This window comes from Parambassis ranga, chromosome 14 (genome assembly GCF_900634625.1).
Source record: "Parambassis ranga chromosome 14, fParRan2.1, whole genome shotgun sequence".
Taxonomy (NCBI): domain Eukaryota; kingdom Metazoa; phylum Chordata; class Actinopteri; family Ambassidae; genus Parambassis; species Parambassis ranga.
This window is the reverse complement of record NC_041034.1, coordinates 19,560,390-19,585,676: the sequence shown is the minus strand read 5'-3', so window position 1 is coordinate 19,585,676 and position 25,287 is coordinate 19,560,390. Positions and strand designations below refer to the sequence as shown.

General features: G+C 40.1%; 1 protein-coding gene across 1 annotated transcript in view; it reads left to right on the top strand.

Annotated features, from left to right (window-relative positions):
• Positions 1-3,220: 3,220 nt before the first annotated feature.
• The window catches only part of esama (endothelial cell adhesion molecule a), a 48,695-nt gene continuing 26,628 nt past the window's right edge, over positions 3,221-25,287 (top strand). The window contains exon 1 of the mRNA XM_028422301.1: positions 3,221-3,667. Coding sequence (XP_028278102.1) covers positions 3,601-3,667 — 67 coding nt within the window. The 5' untranslated portion in view covers positions 3,221-3,600. The remainder of the gene's footprint in view (positions 3,668-25,287) is intronic.

Below are 25,287 nucleotides of genomic sequence, written 5' to 3'. Positions count from 1 at the left end.
GAAACAAACCTTTGTACCAAATGCAAGTTACTCATCAGGTCAATTCAAGAACTTAGGTTCTCGACACCCAAAGACCACACATACTACGTTATGCGGCAGTTTACCTGCCTCAGCTAGGTCTGAGTGGTACTGCTCTAGTTTTCCCTTTCATAAAGGACAGTCGTAAATGTTTTGTTTCAATTAACAATAAGTCTCTAGGCTGCTTAGCCTATAGGTTAAAGATGTAGGAAGCACTTACTGACAAAACACAATTTCCCTTAAGGATACCTTCAAAACAGGAGGAAAAAAAGACAAGGCCAGCCAAAATACCACTGCTCATGACTCACATAGAGATCATGACCTGATTGTTACCAGTTATGATGACTTCTGATTAATCACTGTATTTTGATTCCTGCTTCTCCAAACCATGTGCACATCACGGCTTTCACTTCCTCATTTTAACATTTACGTTACACTGAAAGGATTACAGATAAATTCAATAGTCTAGTAGTCATCAAACATTTGGTCTTTGCTTTTATTGTCTTTTTCTTGCTATCAGATGATTGTAAATCTAGCTTCAGGAGGCCTGCAGGGGTCTACTGAATCCATCACCAATGTACCATAGCATCTTGCATGTGTTCAAAGGGTTGAAATCGAAGATGTGATTCCTTCATGTGGCCAGGAGATGGTCACAGTGAGCTACTGCTGATAGTCTCATCATGGTAGGGTAGAAATGTCACTGCTGTCACTGAGAATACAATTAAATGCACCCTATTTAAAAAAGTATAATTATTTGACACACACAACACACAACCTTGTGTGTGACACACACACATAAGGTTTGGACTAATCACTAATCAGACATTATATGCAAAAGGATAATGCCACTGACCTTCACTTGCGTGACATTTATCCTACTCACGATCCAAAAACAGAATGTTATTTAATAGAATGTAATTCCTGTAGAAATGCTTCAAGGCTTTGATGAGTAAGCAGGTCTTTAGTGTTTAAAACAAACCTACAGCATCTAGGGCAAAGCCGCCATAAGCCAATACTGGCGGGTTCACGTCAATTTCATGCATCTACTCTATAGAGTAATCTGAGATAATCTGATCATAAAAAAACAATAGATTCCCACATTCATTTTACTCTGGTGCAGGTAAGTAAGTGTGCGTCCAGCTGCTGAATGACTAAACATCCATGTGACTGGTGAAATTCCACTGAACAGACCTCCTCCTGATTCTTTATTCTTGTGAAAATAGCAAACACTCCCAACTGCATACTCATCATGCATTGAACTGACCTTCTTGAAGTCCTCTCTGAGTATGCATGCAGTACTTGAACATTTTTTTTGTTCACTTCATTGTTGTGTTTCTGTGGTTACCGCTTTATTTTGGGTGTAATACGGGTTTTACAGAATCCTAGTTGTGTTCTATGCACTATGCACATAAATAGTTGACTGAGTTGATCTTGATTTTGAGAAAGAATAGTGCATGAACACACCTTATTCAGGTTCCCAGGTACAGCCTACATATGATTAAATACGCACAGAAAGCCAGATAGATAGATAGATAGATAGATAGATAGATAGATAGATAGATAGATAGATAGATAGATAGATAGATAGATAGATAGATAGATCAGCAGGATGTGTGGTTGGGTTGAGAAGAAGCAGATGGTGATAGAAGACAGGAAATATCTTTCATCCTCCATGTCCCTAGGTAGATAATTAATTGGTGTGAGTGAGATGTTTGGCCTCCAGGTGTCAGGTTTGTTCACCATATAAGCAGACTTTGTTTTGTTTGGATTAGTCCAGAATCCAGTATTAGCCTTTGCGCCCTGCTCAAATTATTTTCGCCTCTAAATAAAAACAGGCTTGTTTTGACAGCTTTTGCCTGAATGCAGCAGATTTCAGCTGGAGGCCCAGATGCAGTTTCACAACACAACAAAATCTCATCCCCACAAGGATTGGACCCTGCTTCTTTGGATTTAATCACAGCAATAACCCTTGTTCACCTCTCATAATTGAGCAGTCGGCCTGCATTAGCCTCACCCTTGTTGCTGAGGCAACTGGGCAACCTTAGAAAATGAAATAAAGGGGTCTGACCACCTCTGAGAGCACAGGTCAGTTCATATTTTTACATCAGGGTGGTGAGCTCACCTTGGGAATTCACGTCAAGCTGAGTCCACTCTGGTTTTTTTTTCTGCTTTCAAACCCACACCTCTTTACACATGATGGAGCAGGAGCAGGAGATTTTCAAGAGGAGACCAGGGAAAAGGACAGAGCTTTATGTGTGAGGGTTTGAAAATAGGCTTATTATTGAAACAGCTTCAGCATCAGTATTGAAATTGGCAAATTACAGCCAAATATGCCCGTCGTAATTTTGTGAAGCACCTTTTAGTTGACTTAATATCCTATTTAAATGCAATTTTAGGCAATGGCAAGCCAACAGGGATATGCTGCAGCAGGCGAGGTACACATATGGGACTTTTGTGTTGGTATTTTTCCATAAAATTAACATTCACATTTTTACATACTTCATTTTTACACATTTTTACATACTTCCTTCTCAATTCTCAAAAATTTGATTATTGGTTGATTTTATTAAATGATTTGGGAAAAATATAGAAGAAATACTTTATTATTCTTTTTCAAATATGTATATTTCTGGTTATGGGTTGATTTCTGACCTACAAAAACCAGCAATTTAAGCCAGAATTTTTTTCCCACATCTTATTTTGCTATAAGGTATTTTTATTTTACACTACATTTTCATAGTGTCCCTGCTAGAAACACTATGAAAATGTCCAAAGAACTAATTACTAGCACTGCTTGGCTTGTTTTGTTTTTGTTTTGACATGTTTTAGCAAGCATGTAAGCAAACTTTAGCTGAAGTTCATAGCATTTTCTTTTCCAGAAATAGCTACAGTTTCGATAATTCCACGTGCTAGAAATGTAATTTTTGTCTTTTCGCTTTTACACCTGCACGTGAACCAGATAACAGGTGTAGCTTTGCTAAGCCACACCGTATTGCTTGCGGATGTTAGTCGTTGTCACCTTCAAAATAAAAGCAGGATTCCCAGGCAGCACGCTTTCATTATAAGGCTCGTAATTAGGTTGTCTTATTTTGAAGTTGAAACGCGGAAATTATTGTAAGTATTGAAGCTAACTTTAAGGACAGCTAGCTGAGGTGTCGGCGTCTCTCGCTCTCTCTTTCTTGTGTAGCTTTAGGTCTCTCTCCCCCGCTCTCTCTCTCTCTCTCTCCCCCTCTCCCTCAGGAAAGGACGCGGGATGACAACTTACAGAGTTGTACTCGCAGTCGTCACGATAAGGAGGAAATCGCAGCCAAGCGTTAAGAGGAGGAGGAGAAGAATAGTGGAGGACATTCAGTGTCGGAGGCGGTGATACACTTTATTGATAATATTATCAATAGGAAGTCTGCGTGGAGGGTTCCGGCGGCGGGATAAGACGGCTTCCATACTTTCTCACCTGAAGTGTCCCTTACCTTCCTCCGCCCGGGAGACTGAAGGAAACGCACTTGACAGACTTTAGGATCTTTGCCTGAGGCGACACTAGAGCGCATATATAGAGCCGGGTGAAGGACATTGTCTACATCAGCCATGGAGGTCTGCACTACTTCGAGGAAACTTACTTTGCTGTCCTTCACCTTCCTGCTGGGGCTCTCAGGTGAGCAAGAAGCTAATTTCCTCACATTCTCTCATTTAGCAACACATTTTTTTTCTTATGTAATTCATCATGATGCTTCTGAGATTAGTTGTGAAGCTGTATCCCAAGGTGACATTCGTTTAACGCTGATTTTCACACCGTTTTATGTAGATCAAAGCAGTTTTTTAGCAGAATGTGTGAGGTGTATTCCCTGCTGACACTCATTTAGAAACAAGGACAGAGACAGAACAGGTCTGGGTATATGGATGTATGGATGTATGGTGGTGGGGTTGATTCTCTGTGTCAGAAGATGGGGGGCTGGATTTAAAGCTAAAACACCTGTTTGTTTTTCACAGGATTTGAAACAAGTGTGTTACACATGATTATGTCTTCCAGGGAAGAATAATCCCTTTATAGCTGCAGCAACATTGGCTCAGCCATCACTCTCTCCAGCAATGTATTAAACTCCTACTTTCACTGATAGCTGTACAGTACACGCAGCCTACTTTTCTCTCCTTTGATTTCAGAATTGGGGCACGGTGCAAGCTCCATGACTATTTTGCAAACGTTTTAGGGAATGAGAAGTTTTAAATGATTAATTCAGGTAAAAATGTACACTGCTGATATCGATTGGAAAGAATTTTTTTTACAAAAATTGAACAGAATTTTGTTTTTGCCATCAATCTGGAGGTCAGAAAATTAGTCATCCTTACTTAAAATGTCCATCCACTTCTGAATCTTGCATCATCATTTTAAGTTTAAAAAAAAAAAACATTTGCCTTAAATATTCAGTTTGAACTCCTGTCATGAAGCGCCTTGTGTCATATGGAAAAACAGGAGATATCCATTTAAGTTGTGGAGCTCCATCTGCTTCAGGTGAGTGCCTATTAGTGCCAAGAGAAAGGCTGGTGACTTTCATTCGGCCTGTGAGACATGAAAGCAAGTAGGAGCATCACATTTTGCCTGAATTGGCTCTCAACTGCCCAAAAGCATATGTGTGTGTGTCTGTGTGTGTGTGTGTGTGTTCCACAGTGCTGTTGCCAAAACAATCACATGCGCTGACACAGGCTGGCTTGTTGCTCCCCTCAAGCAAGGTGCATTACCTGGGAAATATTGTCATTTTACCACCCTGCCATGACATAAAACGTCTCAAAAAGGAGTGATTGCGAGCTCCCGCTGACTAATCTGCAGAGTTTTAACAGCAGGCTGTGATTCAGTGTCACAGGACGAAGGGACAATACGAGCACAGGAGCTGCCCTTGACCTCTGTGTTTGACTCACCATCAATCGCCCTGCAGGTGTGTCCTGAAAACACGAAATGGTCAAGATACAGAGAGGAAGCGCTCATGAATAGCAGCCTGTGGCAACAGGAAAGCCGCATGCTCCTTGAGTCCCTGATGTGGTGGAGAATGTTGGAGCAGGAAGTGAGCAAATGTTGACTGTTGCTGGTGGGGAGGCTCAGGAGTTCTTGAGAGATGGAGGTTCAGGAACAGCATGGATTTGTGATTTCAGAATAGGAGCTTGTCTCGTTGATTTACGTGTCTGCTTATTGGTTTGTGGAGACTCAAACATGAAGATGCTGAATGGTTGGATGTTTGTGGTGCAGAATTTGTGTTGCCGCTGGAATTTAGACTCATAATTTTGGCTGCATTGAGTATTTGGGTGTTTGTGTGGCCAAAACAAGAGTGCATTTTTAACATTTTTACACTAGACCAGGCAATGTCATGTATCACATAATCATTGTTACTTTTTAAATGAAAAACTTGGATCATGATTATTTCACTTTGGCAGCTGTACAGATTTCGCAGAAGTGTGTACATTCCCACTAAGACTTTACAAGAAATTCTGATAAAAATCAATGCTGTCAGCTGCCTGTCCTGGCACGTGTTCTGTTTTGCAGCAAAAGGCAAAAAAAATGTGAGAATAAAGTTTGGGTGTGAGATTAAATGTTATTTTCTGCAGTAAACTAGCTAATACTTATGCACCAGGCTCCAAACTAGGCTTAAAATCTTCTATTCAGCCTAACGTTTCACGTGTGCATCATTGAAACAGCAAGTTCTATATTATAAGGCTGTTGTATTCTTGATGTATTTTAGGTCATCTAACATTGTCTCTGTCCTAGCATTTGACATTAGCAGTGTCCCAGTTCATGGGCTGCATCCTTTACTAGACGACGGCCCTTCAGAGACATACTTGTTTAGACAGACAGAGACAGGAAGTAACAGGGAAAGAGAGAAGACACACACACAGCAAAGGGTGCAGGCTACAATTTAACCTGCATTGCTGCATTGAGAACTTTAACCTCATTCACTTTGGCACCCGCTCTACTAGGTGAGCTCTTGGGGTGCTACGAAAAATTTCTGTTTATCATGATGTGCTGCTTGTGTTTCTTAGCAACCAGGAACTGATTATGTTTGAGTAAAGACATACACAGGATTCTATCAGGAAGACCTGACCACACAGTGACTTCATCTGCACGTATCAGATTTGAACTGAATTTTTACTTTTCTTCATCAAATGTGATACCTAACGTCTAAGCTGCAGCATCCTTTTTCGATTAAGCTCTCCCAGCTCAACACTTAACAGGGGCCCTAAATCGCGTGAACCCATTAAGACTGTCTCGTGTTTGGGTCAGCTAATTTGATTACGTTAGCTTATAGGTTCAACAGGCCTAATTATGTGCTGTTTTCTAATTTTGTCCTCACATTTAGGAGGGTTTAATCTGGTATTATTTCACTCCAAATGTGTTTGCAGTGTGATTCCTAGAAGTGTGTGTTTCATGTTATATAGGCTGCTGGCACACTCAGATTGTTAGTAAGCTGTTTGCCAGGATGACAGCGATCACATTGACACGTGCTTCCCCCAGGTGGAAACTGGCACAATGTGGAGTATTTTTAAATACTTCAATAACACAGAATGTAAAGATCTAATTTTTATTTATTTTCTTTAAACTAACCCGTCCTGGCACTGGCCCTGTGTGTTAGCATGAGGCTGTGTTCGTAAAGCACGACTTCCCTTATCAAGGGCCACTTGTTCATGGCAGCGACGTATAAGCCATGCCTTATCTCTCCACCGAGCGCTGTTACAATTACTCTTGTATTCCAGACACGCCATCTGGCAAAAGAACATCTTCATTTGTTTTCCAGGTGGGTCGCACAATGGACTTTACTTATTTAACAAGGTCAATCCATACAAGCTTCAAAAGGCTCCGCTGGGAGGCGGGGCGGCTGCGCTGCCACTGCTGATTTTCTAAGGCAACTGTCAGTGATTTATAGTAGTGAGTGAGTGAATTATTTTTAGTAACATGTATTATTTTAACACTGAGGGTGCTGATCCTTACCCCAGTATAAGATAGGATGCGTTGAAGCTTGGCAAACATCCCAGTCCCATACGTCCCAGTTGTTGCCGTGACAACACCAATACATTTCACAATTTCCAAAGAGAGTAGAATGCATAGAATGCAATTGATCTAACAAACAACTATCTCCCTCATCTCTAATTGCCTATTTCTTAGAATAATACCAAATGGATGTGCTGTAAAGCCCCTTGTCCACTTTGAGCTGGGATTAAGGCCTGCATTCCTCATAGGTACCCTGCAGTTTTGATTTGAGGAGAGAGATTGAGGGATTTATCAGTACAACAGTACACTTTTTCCCCCCGTCTGGTGTTCAGTTTGCTGTCCAATCGTTAGAGCGCCAATGTCTCGTGTAATCCTAAGTATTTACACCCACTGGCTGTTTGTACAAGGCTCAGGAGTACAAGAACCTGCAGGGAGATTAGTGCAGGTACCATCTCACAATGACAGGGAAAAGAGAGCCAAAGACATCTTATAGGTATCTGGTGAATCCACAATCAGTGCTTTACAGTGCTTATTCTGTTCAGCACATATACGTACACATGCCTGACATGTCTACATTTTCATCTCTGTATGATTTTTTTTCATTTTTTTTTGCATTTCGTCTCTTTGCACTTGTTTTGTGTGTGTCTTTGCTGTCATTTACATCATTTTTAGATCTGTGAGGTTCATTTGCGTGTCTTGTTTGTCATTTGATCGCTGGTTGGTTGTCTCTTTGTATATTGTGTGTTTTTGTTGTCATCTTGTTTGGTTGTGGTTGTTTCGTATCTCTGTGGTTTTGTTGTCATTTGTGTCATTATAGCATTTTATGTTATTATTTTTTTTTATTGTTTTGTACCTTTTTTTTTTCCATTGCCTGTTTGAGGGTTTGTTGAGGTTTCACCCCTTTGGTGTCAGTTTGTGGGAATACATGAACATATGCTACCTTGTCATCATGTTACTTTAGAGTATTTATGCTTCTCCATTTTGTCATGTTTAAATACCTGTTGATTTGTGTTGACATTTTGTGTCTAGAGATCCTATGTTTCTTTGTTGCATCTTTTTGCATCTTGTCTGGTTGTGGCTGCACTGTGTCTTGTTGTGGTTGATTTTTTGTCGGTTTGGTGATACTGCGTCTTTGTTATGGTTGTGCATCATGTGGGCATATTTAAGTTTTTATATTTTTTTGTTAACTTGCATCTCTTTGTCCATATTTTGTTTATAGTTGCTTTGTGTGGTTATTTTGTGTGTCTGCGGTCTGAATTACCAAAGTAAAATGTGAACAATTATTTTAGACCGACACCCTGGCATTGATACTTCATTCTCCATGAGCTTCTGATAATACTTCAATTAGGCTGAGGTCATGTAAACACCTTCATCTAATTATATTACCTTAATTAAAGTCCCATTCACAGGATTAATGCTGTGATTAAAGAAAGTCGAGCAGTGCCGTATTAGCTGCATATTTAATGGCTGCTTTGACCTCCAAAGACCACATGCAGGCTAACCATCGGCAGTGTGACTGAGTGTCAACTCCTGCCCCACATTCACTGACATTCTACTATTTTTAAGTATACAAACATTCATATTTTTAGAGATTAACTGTGGGAAAGTGACATAACTAGTTCTGTATGACATGTTGCTTGGAGATACATGGTGTGTGTGAATATGGGGATTTGCTGTCACAGTGATGAAAGCAGAAATGAGATGTGCTTATGCAGGTAAACAAAGACAGACCCAGTACCCACATGTGTATACTGTACGCGTGGGTTGTCCCCGGGTTTCTGTGACGTCTCATCAGCATCCATGAACCCAGAAGGAAGAAGGCCTCCTCTCAGGGGTCATGAGAAAAGCACTGGGCGACTTTCCCAACGTCAGGCCCTGGCCTGCATGGGGACTCTTAAAGGCACAGCGACATATTTATTTACTCCGTCTTCCCTCTTCCTTTCTCTCGCCCCCGTCATCTTTAAAAAGGACAGGCCAGAAATGCTGTTTGTGGGCATTGATATTTTTTCCTCTGTGAGTGACTGATGCTTGGAAGAGATAGAAATCTCTTGTGGACAGTAAAACATGGGTCTGTGTATTGTTTTCCATATGAACTGTATAAATAGAGCCATTCCCGGCTGATGTCAGCTTTTCACAACAATAGTTTTAACCCCAGCAAATCACTGTCTATAAATACATGCATGATGTAGAGTATATTTACAGAGCCATTATTTAGATTTTTGTAGGGTCTGTCCAAAGTCATAATGATGGCATGTGCTGCTGTAGACAAAGTGCAGACTGCAGTGTCAGCCACTTAATTCATAGTTGTCTGAGATGCTACAAGCTTTGACAGCACACTGGCTAATGAGTATTTACAACTGGGAGCCACAGGAGGCTAATCAGGTGGTTCTTAAGGCCAGTCTGGCTGCTTTGTAGGGAATTCTCCCCTGTTATAAGTCTCACATCACGCTGCTGATGTGTGCCTCTGAACGGAGTGCAGTAGTAACTACTTATAATTAATTACAACTTAACTAGGTCACCGACAAAGACAGCAGTGACCCTAATCATAGATTAAAGCGATGTGTGAATAACTGGCATCTTCTCAGATAATAAAAAAATATAATTCATATATACAACATTGAAATCTGAATGACAGAATATTAGTTCAATTCATATTTCAATGACTCGTGTAAAGACATGATTTTTGCAGGGTAGTAAGTCACATTTAATTAATTAATTAGTGCTCTCCTGTGATATTATGAGCTTTGTGCAAATGAGGCTAAAACACATTTATTTTATGGTGCTTTTTATATTTCTTTACACCTTTTCTCTATTTCTTTTTCTGCTCAAGACCACAAATAATAGCATCAGGAGACATTGTGACATTGGTTTTAATAATAATAAAAATATGTTGTCATTACTTTGGGAAGTAAAACAAAAAGGAAAAAAAAATCCTGTACATTCAAATTAAGTCTACACTTCATTTGTAGGATTTTACTGAACTATTATATCAGTTCAGGGCCAGAAACCATTTTTCTATTCTACTACTACTACTCTACAAAAAACATGATTTTTTAAAAAGCATACTTGTTTTTTGTTGAGAACGTGTCACAGTTATTTAATGGCTTTTAAAAGGGTCACCTGAGGCCAAGGTTTCTTCAACCCACAGGGCACCAGAGACACCAAAACAGCCATTATAAGTGTCCTGATTTTGCCAAAGGCTCCATGCCAAGCCCCTTGTCTGCAGTGGGTAAACAGAGCTTACTCCTAGGCCTGCTGACAGATGCTGCAACAAGAAGTCAACAACCACACATCCTTGTGACCTGTCCTTCAAAAAAAAAAAAGGGGGGAAAAAATAAGAAGTTAATAAAGCCATGGACAGACGGGAATTGAGGGCATGGGCTTAGACAAGATAGGCTGTGTTAAATTACTCTTACTTGGAGGTATTTAGGTGGGGGTGGGGTTAGAGAGCCCTAGAATTTATGACTTCAGGGACACTGACATAATCCGGGTTTTCTTCTTCAAGTGTTTTGGCAGCTTATAATCACTCTTGGCCCATCATATTCATTTGTGGGGTATTATTTTATTTCTTTCTTTCTCAGAGAGTTGCTCACATTCTGTTTTTTAGTGAGCTATTGAGCTGCTTACTGAGATGGACAGATACTGTATTAGAATAGCCACTTAATTAGAGCTTTTGTGGCTGATTTATGCCTCCGGCTCAGTTACAGTAATAGACTGGTAAGAGTAGCAGCTCTTCCTGCTATTATAATTGGAAAGAGGCAATTGTTTTCATTAACAGTAAAAAAAATGATCACTTCCCAAGAGAGTGACTAGAATCTGATATATTATAGTGTGTATAGTTTGTTTGGACTGCTTCATTTTTCTTATTGACTGTGTGACTGCTAAGAATAAGAGTTTCTTACCCTCATGTTTAGTGCTTCTTACCCAAAACAGTAACTGGACACCTTCACAGGTGTCTAGTTGAACATAATTTTACTAAAACATCCTAGCCTATACAATAAACATGCTCATGCAAATGATTTAAAACATCATCAACAACAGATATTTGATCATCAATTAGCTGCACACACCGATCGACCAGATGTCTCACACTATTAAGACAGACAAAGGAGTCTGAACAGGCTGTAAAGGACCAAACAGGTGTCAAGCTTATACAATAACAATAAAGGTGCACACACAGATATTGCTTTAACGCTCATATATAATTTATGAATAGCCATGATGTTTTTAGCACCATTTGATCAGACAAGCAGCTTCTGGAGACTAGCATTAGTTATCATTAATCAGCTGCAATTACTAGACCCATAAAGAGCAGATTATGGCCTCTGTGAATGGATAGAACCAGTCATAATAGCTATAGCCTTTTGTTTAATTACCCAACACCAATATACTTCTTGTGCAACTGCTTTTTTTTTAAAGACATTTTACACATGCCCGACCCCTGTGTAATTAGACGTAGTGAAATTCCTTCCGTCCTTAGGCATCAGACTAGCTAACATCACCAACAAATTGACACTAATTAATCTAATGGTACCTGACAGCTAGCAGTGGCTTATAATAATAATAAAAGCATGGCCATTGTATTCAGGATTCCATCCTATAGATCTGGGCTGCGTAATTTGGCCCACCATGGCATTTTGGAAATTGACAGAAATAAATAGACAGGACTATTATAGACAATCAATAGCTACAATCACATTAGCCAGTCCAATCTACTTATAATAACCCTGAGCAGCTGAGCGCTGACAAGGAGATCAAAGTGAGAACAACGGTCAAGCTTTCACTTTGGTTGTAACACCTTGCAGTGCCGAACAGACACACAGTGGTTTGTTTTTTTTTTCTCTGACACTACCACCGACACCTGTGTGAAGAGAAAAATTTCCCTGACATTATCACAGGTATAATTACAGCAGCCCAGTGAAAGCCAGATGGAGTAATTGTGTAAGAGGTGAGAATAGCAGTAGGCAGCTATGTGGAAAAAGTCATTATAGTCACACTATTAAGCCAAGGCCTTCAGGGCATCAGAGGCTGTATTGGTGTTCTCAGCGAGGCAGAACGAGTGAAGAGGTGTTGTTAGAAAGACAGCAGGCACAAGTGTCCCCTTCAGACAGTGCAAAGAGAAAAATCCACCAAATATACACTCTCCATACCCTGAATGACTAAGTATCCTTTATATGTCCCGTGCTCTACAGGAGGTATGTTTGATGGAGTGCTGAAATTGTAGCTTTTTGTATTTAGTTCACACGCGCCGTGATTTGCGTATGTTTTTGAATCACTGTGAACTCCACTCCTTTAAAGTGGGAGGAAAGGTGCAATAAGGAGAATGTCAGTGATGATCAAGCTCTACAGTGCAATTTGGTGTCAAGGATTAGTAAGATTTGCCCTCCTACTCAGAAAAGGCCAAAGGCATGCAGATCAAGGGCTGTTCAAATTCACATCTATTTTGGTAGTTTTAAAGTATAAAGATCACATTCAAGAGCTTAGCGAAAGTTTTTTGGAGGTGACATGTCTGTAAATTACACCAACAAGGTCCATGTAGAAGGCATTCAGTATTATTTTTTTCAAACTATTTTTCTTTCACTCTCACTGAAAAATAGAGCTGATGATTGACACTTGCACATGTGTGTGTTTTAGTAAACAAGGATAAAAATGTGATGATGGGTCATTTTTTAGAGCACGCCATTTTTACACCGTGTTTTTTAGTGCATTATTGCACAATTGTTGAGCTGTGGCTAATGCTATATATCTGGGAATCAATTCTTTGTTGATGTCTATGGCAGCTCAGCATAACTAATGTAGCATCAGCTGGAAGCTAAAGAGCTAAATGTCCCATAGTAACATTGAACATTACAAAAGCACTGTGTACTCCAGCAATCTTACATTTGAAGACAAATATTGAGTACAGTGAGTTCACAAAAGCATGATACACATTATCATTGTGAATTTCTCCTGTAGGGGACTAATAAAGGATTATGTTATCTTATCTTATCATTGGATCAGTACTTGGTGTCAGCTGAGTTATCAAGTATGTGAAAAGAAAAGATGGTATCACAACCAGGCTGTTTTTTATTCCATCATCAATCCTGACAATTAGACTTGAGTCACCTCAGTATGTGGTCCTAAATAATATGTATGTGTTTGATTTGTAGCCATGCAAGTTAAATAAAAATGGAATCCAAGCAGGTTTTTGTCAAACTGAAGTCATGTGCGAGTTTGAAGACATCTGTAGTTATGGACTCAGTGAGAGTCAGCCAGATTTTGAAAGTAAACACACGCCCCTTTCTCTCTGAGCTCAACCTGAAGCCACGCCTCCCAACCAGTCTGTGACTTCGGCCATCATGCACGTACCTCTCTGGTGCGCGCAGAGAAGGAAGAGAGTGACAACCAGCCAACTATACGCGCAGGGGCGCCTCGTAGGATTGGCTGATGTTTTTAGTCTTTTATAGCTTCCACAGATGATTAATATTCTTCGTTTTAAGCTAACTAATCGGTTGCTATCAGATTGTAAAGAGAAGTTACACCAATTTAACAAACAAACAAAAAGTGGATCAGAAGGAAATCTCCTACCCTACCTTTAAGACAAGATCTGATCCATGCAAAAATCTGAATTGAACTGTGTGGCTTCTAATATGCCAAGTGAAAGTGGGCCAAACCAAACCAAACCAAACCAAACCTAATTCTTTTTGTAACAAACTAGTTTTGTTTGCATGAGTAAGAGTGCAAAAACACAGCAATATGCCAACCAATGAAAAAATATAGGTCAGAAAGAATGTGGAGATCTCATATTGTAGAGCTTTTATTTTGAAACTAATATGTTTTTGCACATATTTTATGTTATCTCGACTGGCAGTTAGACATAGTACACTAGAAATATGTGCCTAATATTGCTATTACTACCACATTTTACTAGACAAAGATATACTTAAACACAGAGCATAAAAGTGTAGTGAATTTATTTATAGAAAGACACTCAAAGATTTAAGAATAAATCCCTTAAGCTCTCCTTCTGGCAATTCAGCTCTTTACACAAGGACATCCATTCCCTCTTGGGGGGTAAAGTCTTGTGCTCACAACTGCCGGATTTTTCTGTCCATCACCTATATTTACAGTCAGCACAGAGACTTAAAAGAAAGTAAGAAGTAGAAGTGATTTAATTGGTCCTGAATGAAGAAACAAGAAAACAGAGCAGCTTCCATTAGGCCTGTCATTGTGTCACTGTCGAGCCACACCATTAAAAGCATCATTTTGTGATAGTTAAGGTGAAGTCTGACAGTCCACACACTACAGTCTCAACACCTCCATAACTCTGCTCACCTCCTGTACGTGATGTGCTTTTGCAGCATAAGCCAGGGCTTCTGTGCCCACCAGCAGAGAAAGGTAGCTCTATCGATCACATTATTTCACTGCTTGTGTCTGTGATGCACCAGAGGGCAGGACCTCCTGTCATCTCAGCACTTGCTGCATTAAATGTCCTCCCTGCCTGCCACACAAGCCATTTCGTTAATAACATTTTTTGTTATTGACACAGCAGGTTTTGTTTTAGAATTTCTTTTTTATTTTCTGTCTTTTATCAACATTATTGCATCTACATCCCCCCCCCCGCCCTTTTCCTTTTCATCTTGTCGTCCAATCCTCCTCCTCCTCCTCCTCCTCCTCCTCCTCCTCCTCCTCCTCCTTGCCTTCATCCCTTCTCTCCTGAGGGCTGCAGCTCCAGCATCTCATCAGCATCAGTGTCTGGGGTCAGCCAGGAGGGTTAGAGCGCCAGAGCTTTGTTATACCACTGTTTGGGTTTCTGTGTGTGTAGTTCCCCCGCTGACTTGGTGTGTTGTGTTTTAGAGCATACATAACTTTAAGTATGGTATGTGTAAACAGATATGTATTGGTCCTTCATCTTCCCTCTTCAGCCTCACATTTTAATGTGTTTACTCTTCATTCTTTCTCCTCTCTTCACTGCTCCTTTCCTCCCTGGGTGGTGCATGTAATTATAAGCTCTTATCTATTTTTCTGTCACACACAACTACACTCCACAGAGAGCTCAGTTGATGTCATTATCTCCAATAATGGCTCAGAGGTAGAGCCCCTCCCTCGCACCCCTACCCTCACCTCACTCCACCATATACAGTATAATTGCTATTCATTAAAAATATCCCCTGCATCCTCCCCTCCCCTCCCTTCCCCTGTAATGCACCCTTTCCTCCATCCTCACATGGACAGACATGATGTATTTTAATATGCTTTTTTTTCAACATCCACTAACACTATCATAATTAGATTTTGCTTTTTTCATTTTCAGTCCAAGTGACAATAGCCCTCAGAGAAAACATGTTTGCCATCATCAAATTAAGTGTCAAGAGTGTTTTAACAAACTCTATTACACAAACAGCAGTTAACGTCAGTATGGTAAGACATTTGCAGTGACACACATTAGTGTTTTCTTATCATCTGCAGCATGGATCTGTACTAATCACATGCTTTTTTTATATAGCAAGGCTGTGATTAGGTTTTAGTTACACAGGCATAGATTTAGCAGCATGTTAGCAAGAGAAGCTGTAACAACAGGTTCAGCCAGCTTTAATTTTGTCCTTAGGTCTCAGCAAAGGGTAAATCTGTGTCATCTACATAGCAGTGAAAAGACATGTTGTGTAAAACAAGGATCTGGCTAGATGGAAGCATGTAAATGGAAAATGAATTTGGACCTAAAATAAAACCCTGCTGTACACCACAGGCAATATAAGTTGTGGTTGATGTGTTCAATCACCCACTCTCCTGCACTTGGCACCTAGCAGGATGAAAAAATATCTGGTCCAACTGGCAACAGGTGCATTCTACAGTTTTACAGTTTTAATTGCTTATGTGCATGTACTGGTTAAAAATCAAATGAAACACCAGGTGCTTCTCTGTCTTTAAATGAGATGATTATATGGCCTAGGTTTTTCACGTAGACGTTGTCACACATGTTGCTCTCAACATGGTAGAAGACTCTCTAACCAGCTTGAGAGTAGCTTGAAAGTATGCTTAACACCCAATACTGTGTCAAAATACACTTAAATGTTTCCTTTACTCAGGTATAAAACATAATGTTAAACACAACTCTAAGATGTTTTAGTACATAAAATGTTAAATGTCAGTATTTATGTTTGAAGGTAAAAATTGCTCAACAAAGAAAGGAACGACTGGCTAGATTTAAGCACATAGACTGGTTGGGTTTAGGGTAAGGTAGTTCAGACTAAGTAGCCTGCTGCTTATAGTCTCTCTCACAGGGTTAAGGATACAAACTGCAGTGGCGAATGAACGCTAAAACTAGTGTTTTGTTGAGCTTGACTTCCTCCATTGGTACCATTTTTACTGGGACAGGAAAGTTGGGAACAAAATTGGTCGCTCTCCTTCGACCTTTGTGTTTAGATGGCCAACATGTTGACTATCTGGTACAAGGAACATGGTCTTTAGTCTTGCTGGATGACAACTACATATGGGATATGGGAAGGCTTATCTGTTTAATTCTATTAGGGTCTTTTAATAAGGGCGTGGTCCATCTTGATTGTCACACTCACACAGTATAATAATCTGCTTGCACAAACATGCTGTGAGGTCATGTTTCATGGGAGAGTAGCTGGAGGGGTTTGTTCACACATTGTGTTTTAGGGTAAGTTTTATTTGGCACAAAAGGAGGTACTTATTCTCTCAAAGGGACAGTGATATCTGGTTCTCAGGTCTGTCCCCACATGTGTCCATTGTTAATTGGTAGTCACTTGGGATTCGTGGCACTCTGAAAGGCTAGATCAGTTTCATTGCACTTTTGACGTAAGTTCTATTTTCTGATTCTCCAGCCATGAACAATGGCATGTGAACTGATGTGCAACTATGAGACAGGAAAGTGCAAAGGAAACACTAACTCTGACAGATTACTGCGCATTGTGTTGAATGTTACCCTCTTTTGAAATGTCACTGTTGCCTTTGCCGTGTCCCCTACTGCCAGAAAAAAACACAGCACTCCTCCTTCATTCATCTCTCTGTTCATACATCTGTATGCAGCAGCACTACTGTACGCAGGCTGTGAAATACAGTACAGCAGAGCCACAGAAAGCCCATATAATCTTCCCTGCACATGTGTTTGAAGAGGTGGAAGTCTCTCAACTGAATGCTAAACAGGATCTTTCAGGATTAAATCCGGATTTTTAGGCAGTCTAGCTTATTGCTGACTCTGTTTCACAACTGGGAATTTGAAAATGCTCCACACATGAACCACAAAGCGACAGACCTCTCTTATGTCATAGCGATTTTTTTTTTCTTTTAAAAAGCTCCAACAGACAGAAAGCCTTTCAGCTGAGTATCATCATTGATGTTTGGAACGTTCATTAGTGACTGGTCATTATGTTCACTGATTTCCTGAGGCCAACCAACCGAGAGAGCCCATTAACTGCAGACATTAGGAGTAATTAGGCAAAGTGCTCACTTTTAGTGCAGATATTTTTTCACTCAGAGGATTGTTTATGTGGATGTATGCATGACTTCCTAAAGGTGATAGATTACGTTGCATTTGGTACACTGTAAAAAATGACTCTGTTAATTTAATTACTAAAATGCCAGGCTCATGGTGCTAGGTAGAAGGTTGGGTGGATTTGATATGGTAATGGGGCAAAAACAGTGATAGGGGTTGGTGATGCTAAATAATATTAAGGCTAGTCATATAATGCATTATGCACTTCAACTTCAACCATGTACTAATAATCAAGTGTATCTCATTTTTTACAGTATTGCTGTATTCCAATTTTGACAGTATTGGACAGTAACACCCAACTTGTCATTTTCAGCAGGAAAATTCATGTTATACGTAAGGGATAATGTGTCATCAGCCTGTCATCATTACAGATTCCAACTCAACAATGTAATGCAGGAATAAATTACCAGATCATTGCACATTATCCCTGTCAGTACACACCATTTGAAACAATCCAAAATACTTGACATAATTGTCTCTGATGATTGAAATATAATCCAAAACAGCTATCATTGAAGCAGTTTGTTCTTTAGAAATAATTTTCAGCAGCAGTCTGCAATTGACCAGTCAGAATTGAATATTCATCATTTAATTCAACATGGCTGTGGTGCTTGGGTGTGGATTGTTGCTAAGTTAGCATGCTAGTGGCAGTGCAATCGGTATTCTATTCTCTACGGTAATTTCATGAAGTTGTCTAGCTTGGTCCCTCCCCAGCTTTCCCACTTGTTGCAAGCCAGCAACCTAGCTTACAGACAATATTATGGATATATATGGACAATAAAAAGAGAGAGCATATAGGGCTGTAACCTATGCCCCAAGATCCACAAACTTCAATATTTACGTGAGCGCACTTGGAAATGTTTGGCAGCGCACCACTTCTCCATACACTGCAGCACAGCAGTGACTTAACGTGTTTAGCCAAGTTTGAGTTCTTTTTACTGCAGCAAATTTTAAAGATTTGGCAGTTGACCTTTGTGTTGTACCTTCGCAGGTTTGGCAACAGCAGTTTTGGTAGTGCTGGGAGTGATCAGATGAGTCAGATGGTGAAGCCCACTCTTATATGGACATACATTTACACAAAGGTTATTACATGGTTCCATCATACTGTCATATGAAATGAAAATCCTCATTTAGATGCAACATGATTTTTGACCCTACGCTGCTGTCATCATTCTCACTTAATATTGTCACACACCCCTGCACGGTTTTTCCACAACACTCCTGCCAATTCCCTGGATGGTAACAGTTTAATCACGATAGCACATCCATATATCCCCCACCCACCGCCATTCGCGTGCTTGCACACACATTTTAACACACATCGTCCGGGGGGGCGACAAGCCTCGTCTGATCCGTAATCGCGCACTCGAGTATCCATGCCCCCACCCCATCCTCTGTGCACCTCCTCCGCTATCACAATGATCAGGAAAATAACTTTACAGATTCAGTTTAATAATGGCGTCGGCACGTACACACAGAAGCCACAGAGGAATACTAGTTTCTGTCTCATCTCCCCCTCCTGACACTACCTGTCAGTGAGCAAGACATCACACAGCAAGGCGCAGGAGAAACGATCAGAACTCCCCTTAACCGCTGAAACTTGTCGCTCATCTGTCTTTTACCTCCTCCCCGTGTTAAAAATAGACCCAAGCTGTCAACTGCCAACCACATTTTTTTTCCTGCCTCTCTCTCTTTTCAGTTCAGTTTTCATAATTTTCCGGGTGTAGCACTTATCCTGGTCATTACAGGCCATGTGAGAGAACGGTGCACAATTCGTCAACAGATATGGTTCTCCTTGTTTTCTCAATGTCATTCACAGCAAAAAATGTCCGCTTGTACAAGATGAAAATACAAAACAAGATGAAACTACAAGTGCTGTGCTTAGAAAGTCCTTTTTCACTTTACAGTTTCACAAAGTTCCCAAGTACTGAAAACAAAACGATCTGATCTTGTATGTAAATTGTGAAGAGCAGCATTTCTGTAGCAGTAGAAGTAGATTTTTTTTGCCCTAGCTGCAGATATAATTTGCATTATATCTGATTTTGAGAAGACTGATCCAAAAGTACAGCAGCCTCAGAATACAAAGCTGAGAATCAAAGTGAGCCGGGAATGTCCGCTGCTTTCATGAGGGTAGATGGTGATTAGACTGGCTGTCCTTCATCAAACTTCTGTTTATGTTTCTCCTGCACAGTCTAAAACAGTTGGAGTCATGCAATCAATTACTGTGACAAGCCACAGACATGTGATAAGACTGTTTGTTCTGGTGTGCTTGTGAAGACCTTCACGTAACACGAGACGCACTCAGAATTGGAATCTTTGATTGCTATCACTAATAGATGGCTCATTTTTCTTGTCGTCTTGTGTTTGATGAATGAGTTATGTGAATGGTTGGTGTGTTTGTGTGAACTATTTTAATGCGTTTTTTTTTCCACAAATACTGTTTCACAATAAAGTCTATTCTCAGATGTTGGTTTAGTCAGCTGATGATCAGATGATGACCCTCCTGAACCTTCCCAACAAAAGACCTTCTTCCTCTGGAAGTCTAATTACGTCTAATTGAGAGATTGACTATCATGCTATATCTGCTTTTTATAAATCTGAAGTGTATAATTAGTGTCATTAAAAAATATATTCTAAATATGAAAATACATTTGCCAAGATGCATGTTGTTGTTTTTTTAAATATACAAATATAAAGGTGCCTGGATTTTTTATCATTCCTTACCATTCCGTCAGTCTAATATTTGATCCTGTGATCAATCATAGTTGATTTGTGTGCAGCACCTGTGTTTATAGGTGGTAAGAAATAAGCCATCAGTGCAAGCCATTCTATCACAGAGAGAAAATAATATGTGACCAGTTGCAGGTCTCTGAATTAGTGAAAATCACACGTCTTCTGGTGGACCCCGTAGGACCTTACTTCTGAAAAAATATGAACAATAATTATGAAGAGAGACATGATCCTGTTGGAGTTGCACCTTGGCGTATACTGACAATACAAATACAGAAAGTTCGAGTGATTAAAATACGTTACACAGACTACCATTTGTGCTGGTTTGGGCCACCAAAGCTAGCTTGCTTTCCAGATAGATAGATAGAGGAATGATGTAAAATGTTTGTGTTGATGGTGTAACAGGATAGAAGTACCCACAATACACTCTCAAACTAAACTAAACATTACATATTTGCTGATCACAGAGCTGATCCACAGATCTTCTGGCATTTGTCTGTTTTGCAAATCAGCAATAGTGATGTAATATTAGCAAATATATTCATTTATATTAGCTTTCTATGAAGGACCTAAACATTAATTATTAAATTATTAAGAAACCTTAACATAAAATAAAATTGCTTACTGCATGTGCCTAAACTGTTGACTAGATCCTGCATCTTGCCATTATCAGCTGACTAAAAGAGAGTGGAGTGACACTGAGTGCACCTTTGATTTTTACCCACCCTAGGTTAGCTTCAGCAGAGTGATGTCAGAACAAGGTTATTGCACAGTAAGGTGGTGCGTGACACCACCCAATGCTTTTCAATAAATCATAAACCCACAGAGGAGAGAGAGGCTGCTGGTGTGATGCAAGAAAGAAAGCTCAGAGAATTTTAAATATTGCAGCAGATGTGATTGGAGGATGAGAGAATAGGTGAGACACAGAAGAAGAGTTTGGGTTGCTACAGCACGTGGAGGTGGAGGTGGAGATGTGGCTGTTCACCCCATTGTGGGTGATGTGGGTGAGGCAGAAACCATTTCACCTGTAGCCTGCAGCTGCAATTTGGCATGCATGAATTGCTTCAAAGTTGCACAACAACAAGGTTTCAGTGGTGGAAGGAGTTGTAAGTTTCTTGTAGTTATACTAATGCTGCATTTAGAACACACAAGGTGACCAGAAGTAAACGGACAGCATGTGGAGCATAAGCACATTCCACATGATGCTGTCCTGACCTTATACCGGCAGCATCAGACTTGACAAATCCTCAATGGACTGGACAAGGAACTGTGGCTGAGTGTCCACATACTTTAGTTCATATTGTGTATGTATATATATATATATATATAAATATGCATATACATATACATATATATACATACATGTATATATATATGTATATGTATATGCATTTATATACACATATATATATATATGTGTGTCACAATACTGCTTCTGTATTTGTAACTCATTCACGACCTGTAGGAGAGGATTAGGATTATTGTAGGAAGAAGATTGTGGAAAAATACCCCAGACTTCCAAATAAGGGATGTTTTGTGGACAAAGACCCATCAAAGACATCACCTTAAATCAAAACCACTGGTGTTCTTTAAGAGTTTTGGTTCAGGTTTCCCAAAGCTATCTCAAGCACTCGTGAAGGTGACCTTGCAGTCAAGCAGTTTTGGCAGAAAGAGGCGACAGGAGCATCAGAATAAAATAGAATCAAAATAAAGAAAAGACAGTGAAGAATCTGCAAGAGAGCGGCTGGAAGAGAAGTAGAAGTATGAGGCACAGACAGATAAAGGAAGATTTTGTTAAGAGTCAAGAGGTGGATGGTGGAGGGCATGAAAACAGACAGAGGGGAGAGAAAGTACAAATGAAGGGTGCAGCAGATAGGGCCAGATACTGAGCTGGAGATTTGGCTGTTTAATCGAGTCGGTGAGGATTAGCGCCGGATTATGTAGGAATTGCGACATAGCAGCAAATTAGCCTGGTAGCTTTAATCTGAGAGGCGGACAAAGCCAAAGTACTTGACCAGACAGCAGTGTGTGCATGTGTGTGTGTGGTGTTATACATAAGTAATGAGATGACAGCATAATTTATGGTGTTTGTGTCAAGGCATGCACATATATTCAGTATGGGAGGAAATATTATAATCATCATGTGATTTTATCTTATCTCATTTTTTTCTTCCTCAGAAACCCACACAGAACTTTTACACATTTAGATTTCAGTTCCATTGAAATCATACATACAATCATACATACATAGAACATTTAGAAAATAAAAAAAAACATCATTTGATGTCATAATTTCAACAAATAAAATCGAGACAATTTAGACTGTGTTTTGGTAGCATTAATATTGGCAAGCACGCAAGCTTAGTTTAGCCACCTGGGTGTGTCTTGGCTGTGTGGCATTTTCTGGTGTTTTATTTTGTTAACTCATGATTTGCACACAACAAAAGAACTAGACAACCACGTATTCTATGTTGTGGTAGTGTAAATATTACTGGGCAGGCAGGCTAAGCTTAGCGTACCAGCTGTAACTTTGTTAAGCTGTATTGTGATGCAATTAATCATATTAATTGCCCACAATGCCGTTAATTTAAGGCCAGAGGTGTTACTGTAAACTACTAATAGTTTCTGATTTTAAGGCTTCTTCATTAAACTATCAATAAAAGAATATTGAATTTAAAAAGTGCAGGTATTGCTTTATTTTCCTATTTTGCAGTTGTATATAGTTTCACTTCTTAATGTTTGAGTGAGAGTAAGAAGTTGCTCTCTAAAGAAATGCTTTTTGGAAGCTTTTGGTGTGACCACTGAGCTGTAAATGCTCCAGGACAGCAGGAATTACCATCCAGTTCAGACCTAAGCTAAAGCGAGTAGTTCCAGTCCTGTGAGCAGTCCAGCCTCAATGAAACCTGATCAGAGCTGGTAGGTCAGGCACCCATGAAGGCAGACACAGTCCACTGAGTACACGGTGTAATCAGCAGTGACACACTGCACACACACGCTCACAGCAGCTCTTACCTGAGTGTGTGGAACAGGGAAGACACACTCATCTGTTGGGCGTTTGTTGGTTAACAGAGGACAGCTAACTATGAAAATGAGAGTAGATGAAAAACATCTGAATTATTACTTACTAATGTCTCAAAGACACATTGTGTCTTTGATTGTCCTTATGTAAGAGCTCATTACTACAGTAGCACCTTTTTTAGCTACAGCCCGTCTCAGCCCAAGGAGTCACGCGTCCTTTCAAATCACAGACCCTTCGCCGGGACCAAGCTTGGTCGCTTCCCGCCTCATTGCTGGGAAGAACTCCCTAACAGGCTGCAGACATCAACTTATATTTGCACACGCCACGCCACACACACTTCACCACAGGGCTTATGTGTAGTTGTTTTTGCAAGACCATGCCAACATAGCTTATTCACCCCTAGATAGACCCCTGTGTTTGTTTGCTGCTCTTCTAACCCATTTTTCATCTTCTGTGGTGAGCTGGGAGCTGACAGAAAACATTTGAGGAAGCTAGGAGAGCAGTCTTTGTTGGGCTGCCTTTGGGCTCCAAGCATTGGAGCACAGTGCATAAGGGAAAGTCCTGCTGAATATACTGAGTATGCGGTCTAATGATGAGATAAAGTATCTCCAAACCACAAACATGATTTAATGTAGTGTTTTTTTTTTCTGTACAGCTAAAGAAACTATTGTGCATGAAGCCTGAGGAAAACATTCCAGTGATGCTCATAGATAGATAATACATGAAGGATAGTTCAGGTCTTATTATTATAATATTGGCATACACATAAACAAACTTAATATGTAATACATGATTTGATAATATTTGTATAAAAAAATTCTTCACAACTTGGTGTGTTTTTTAAACCTTCTGTGTGAATATGAGAATGTAAGTGTTGGTAGGTCCCTTGTAACACTGAACTGTACTATGTTGTGCTTCTCTATTGCACACGACAGGGTTAATGAATCCTTGCAAATCCGCCTGTAACGTGTACTGCAACCATGTTGCCCTCAGGGGTGGGCAATTATTTTTGTTGCAAAAGCCAGATTGACTTCCACAAAAAAAGCCACATATTTTTCTTTACTTCTTCTTGCTGAGGGGGCAACGTTGGAAATGCTGAAGAAATGCTGCTCAACTCGCTGCCTTTTAATGATCTCACTGCTTGTCCTGTCTTGCTTGGAAAGCTGGATCAGTCCATGGATCAGATTAAAGAGGCACAGGGACCAGTTCTGGCTCACAAGTCTTTGTTTTTTTCATTTTGCCAATCTGTGCCAAAATGGAAATGAATCTATACTGATCTTATTGTCCTCTTCAGGTAGCTGTTCCATTAATTCCATTAACTGCACATGCTAATGTTTCCATATGTATACCAAATGGCTAATTGGTATGATGCCAAAGAGAGACTGCCTTCCCTTGGTATAGTCAAAGTGTGAATATATCCTCATGTGGTTGGCTTATAGTTTAATTTTTGATTGTGCCAATTGCCCCAACATGCTTAATTTAGTATAACTTGTCATCCTCCTAAATATCTAGGGGTGGAAAAGGCATACCAAAATAGACCAGAGTTGTCTTTAAAATAAGTTTCACTGTGTATATTTAGTGTAATTTCCTAATGTGTGCATCAAATCACAGTATCCTAATTCCATGATTGTCAATTTGTTTGTTTAACAATCAGCCACAGTAAGCCTGCCACCCATGGGACCTAGAGGGCAGATCAAGCACGAGCAACTAGCTTCTGAGGCCTGAGCAGGATATCACTATCACCATCACCCATCACATAATTAAAACCCCCTCCCCCCATCCCCAACGGATCAGATGATTGTCTATAAGAAGGAGGTGACTGGCTTTTTCAGAAGGGACAGCAACGTCCTGGAGAGTCCAGAGTGCTCGGTTCACTGAAAGGAGAGAGTCTTGCATTATGCATGCTGGTTGTTATTTTCATCACATGGTGCTGTCAGGCGTCATTGTCGTTCCTGCGCCGTCAGCACAAATCACAGCATGTTCACATATTGCTGCGGCGGTGTCTACTTTAACCCCTCCTGCTACCTTCCCATTTATTTCACTGAGGTATGGAAA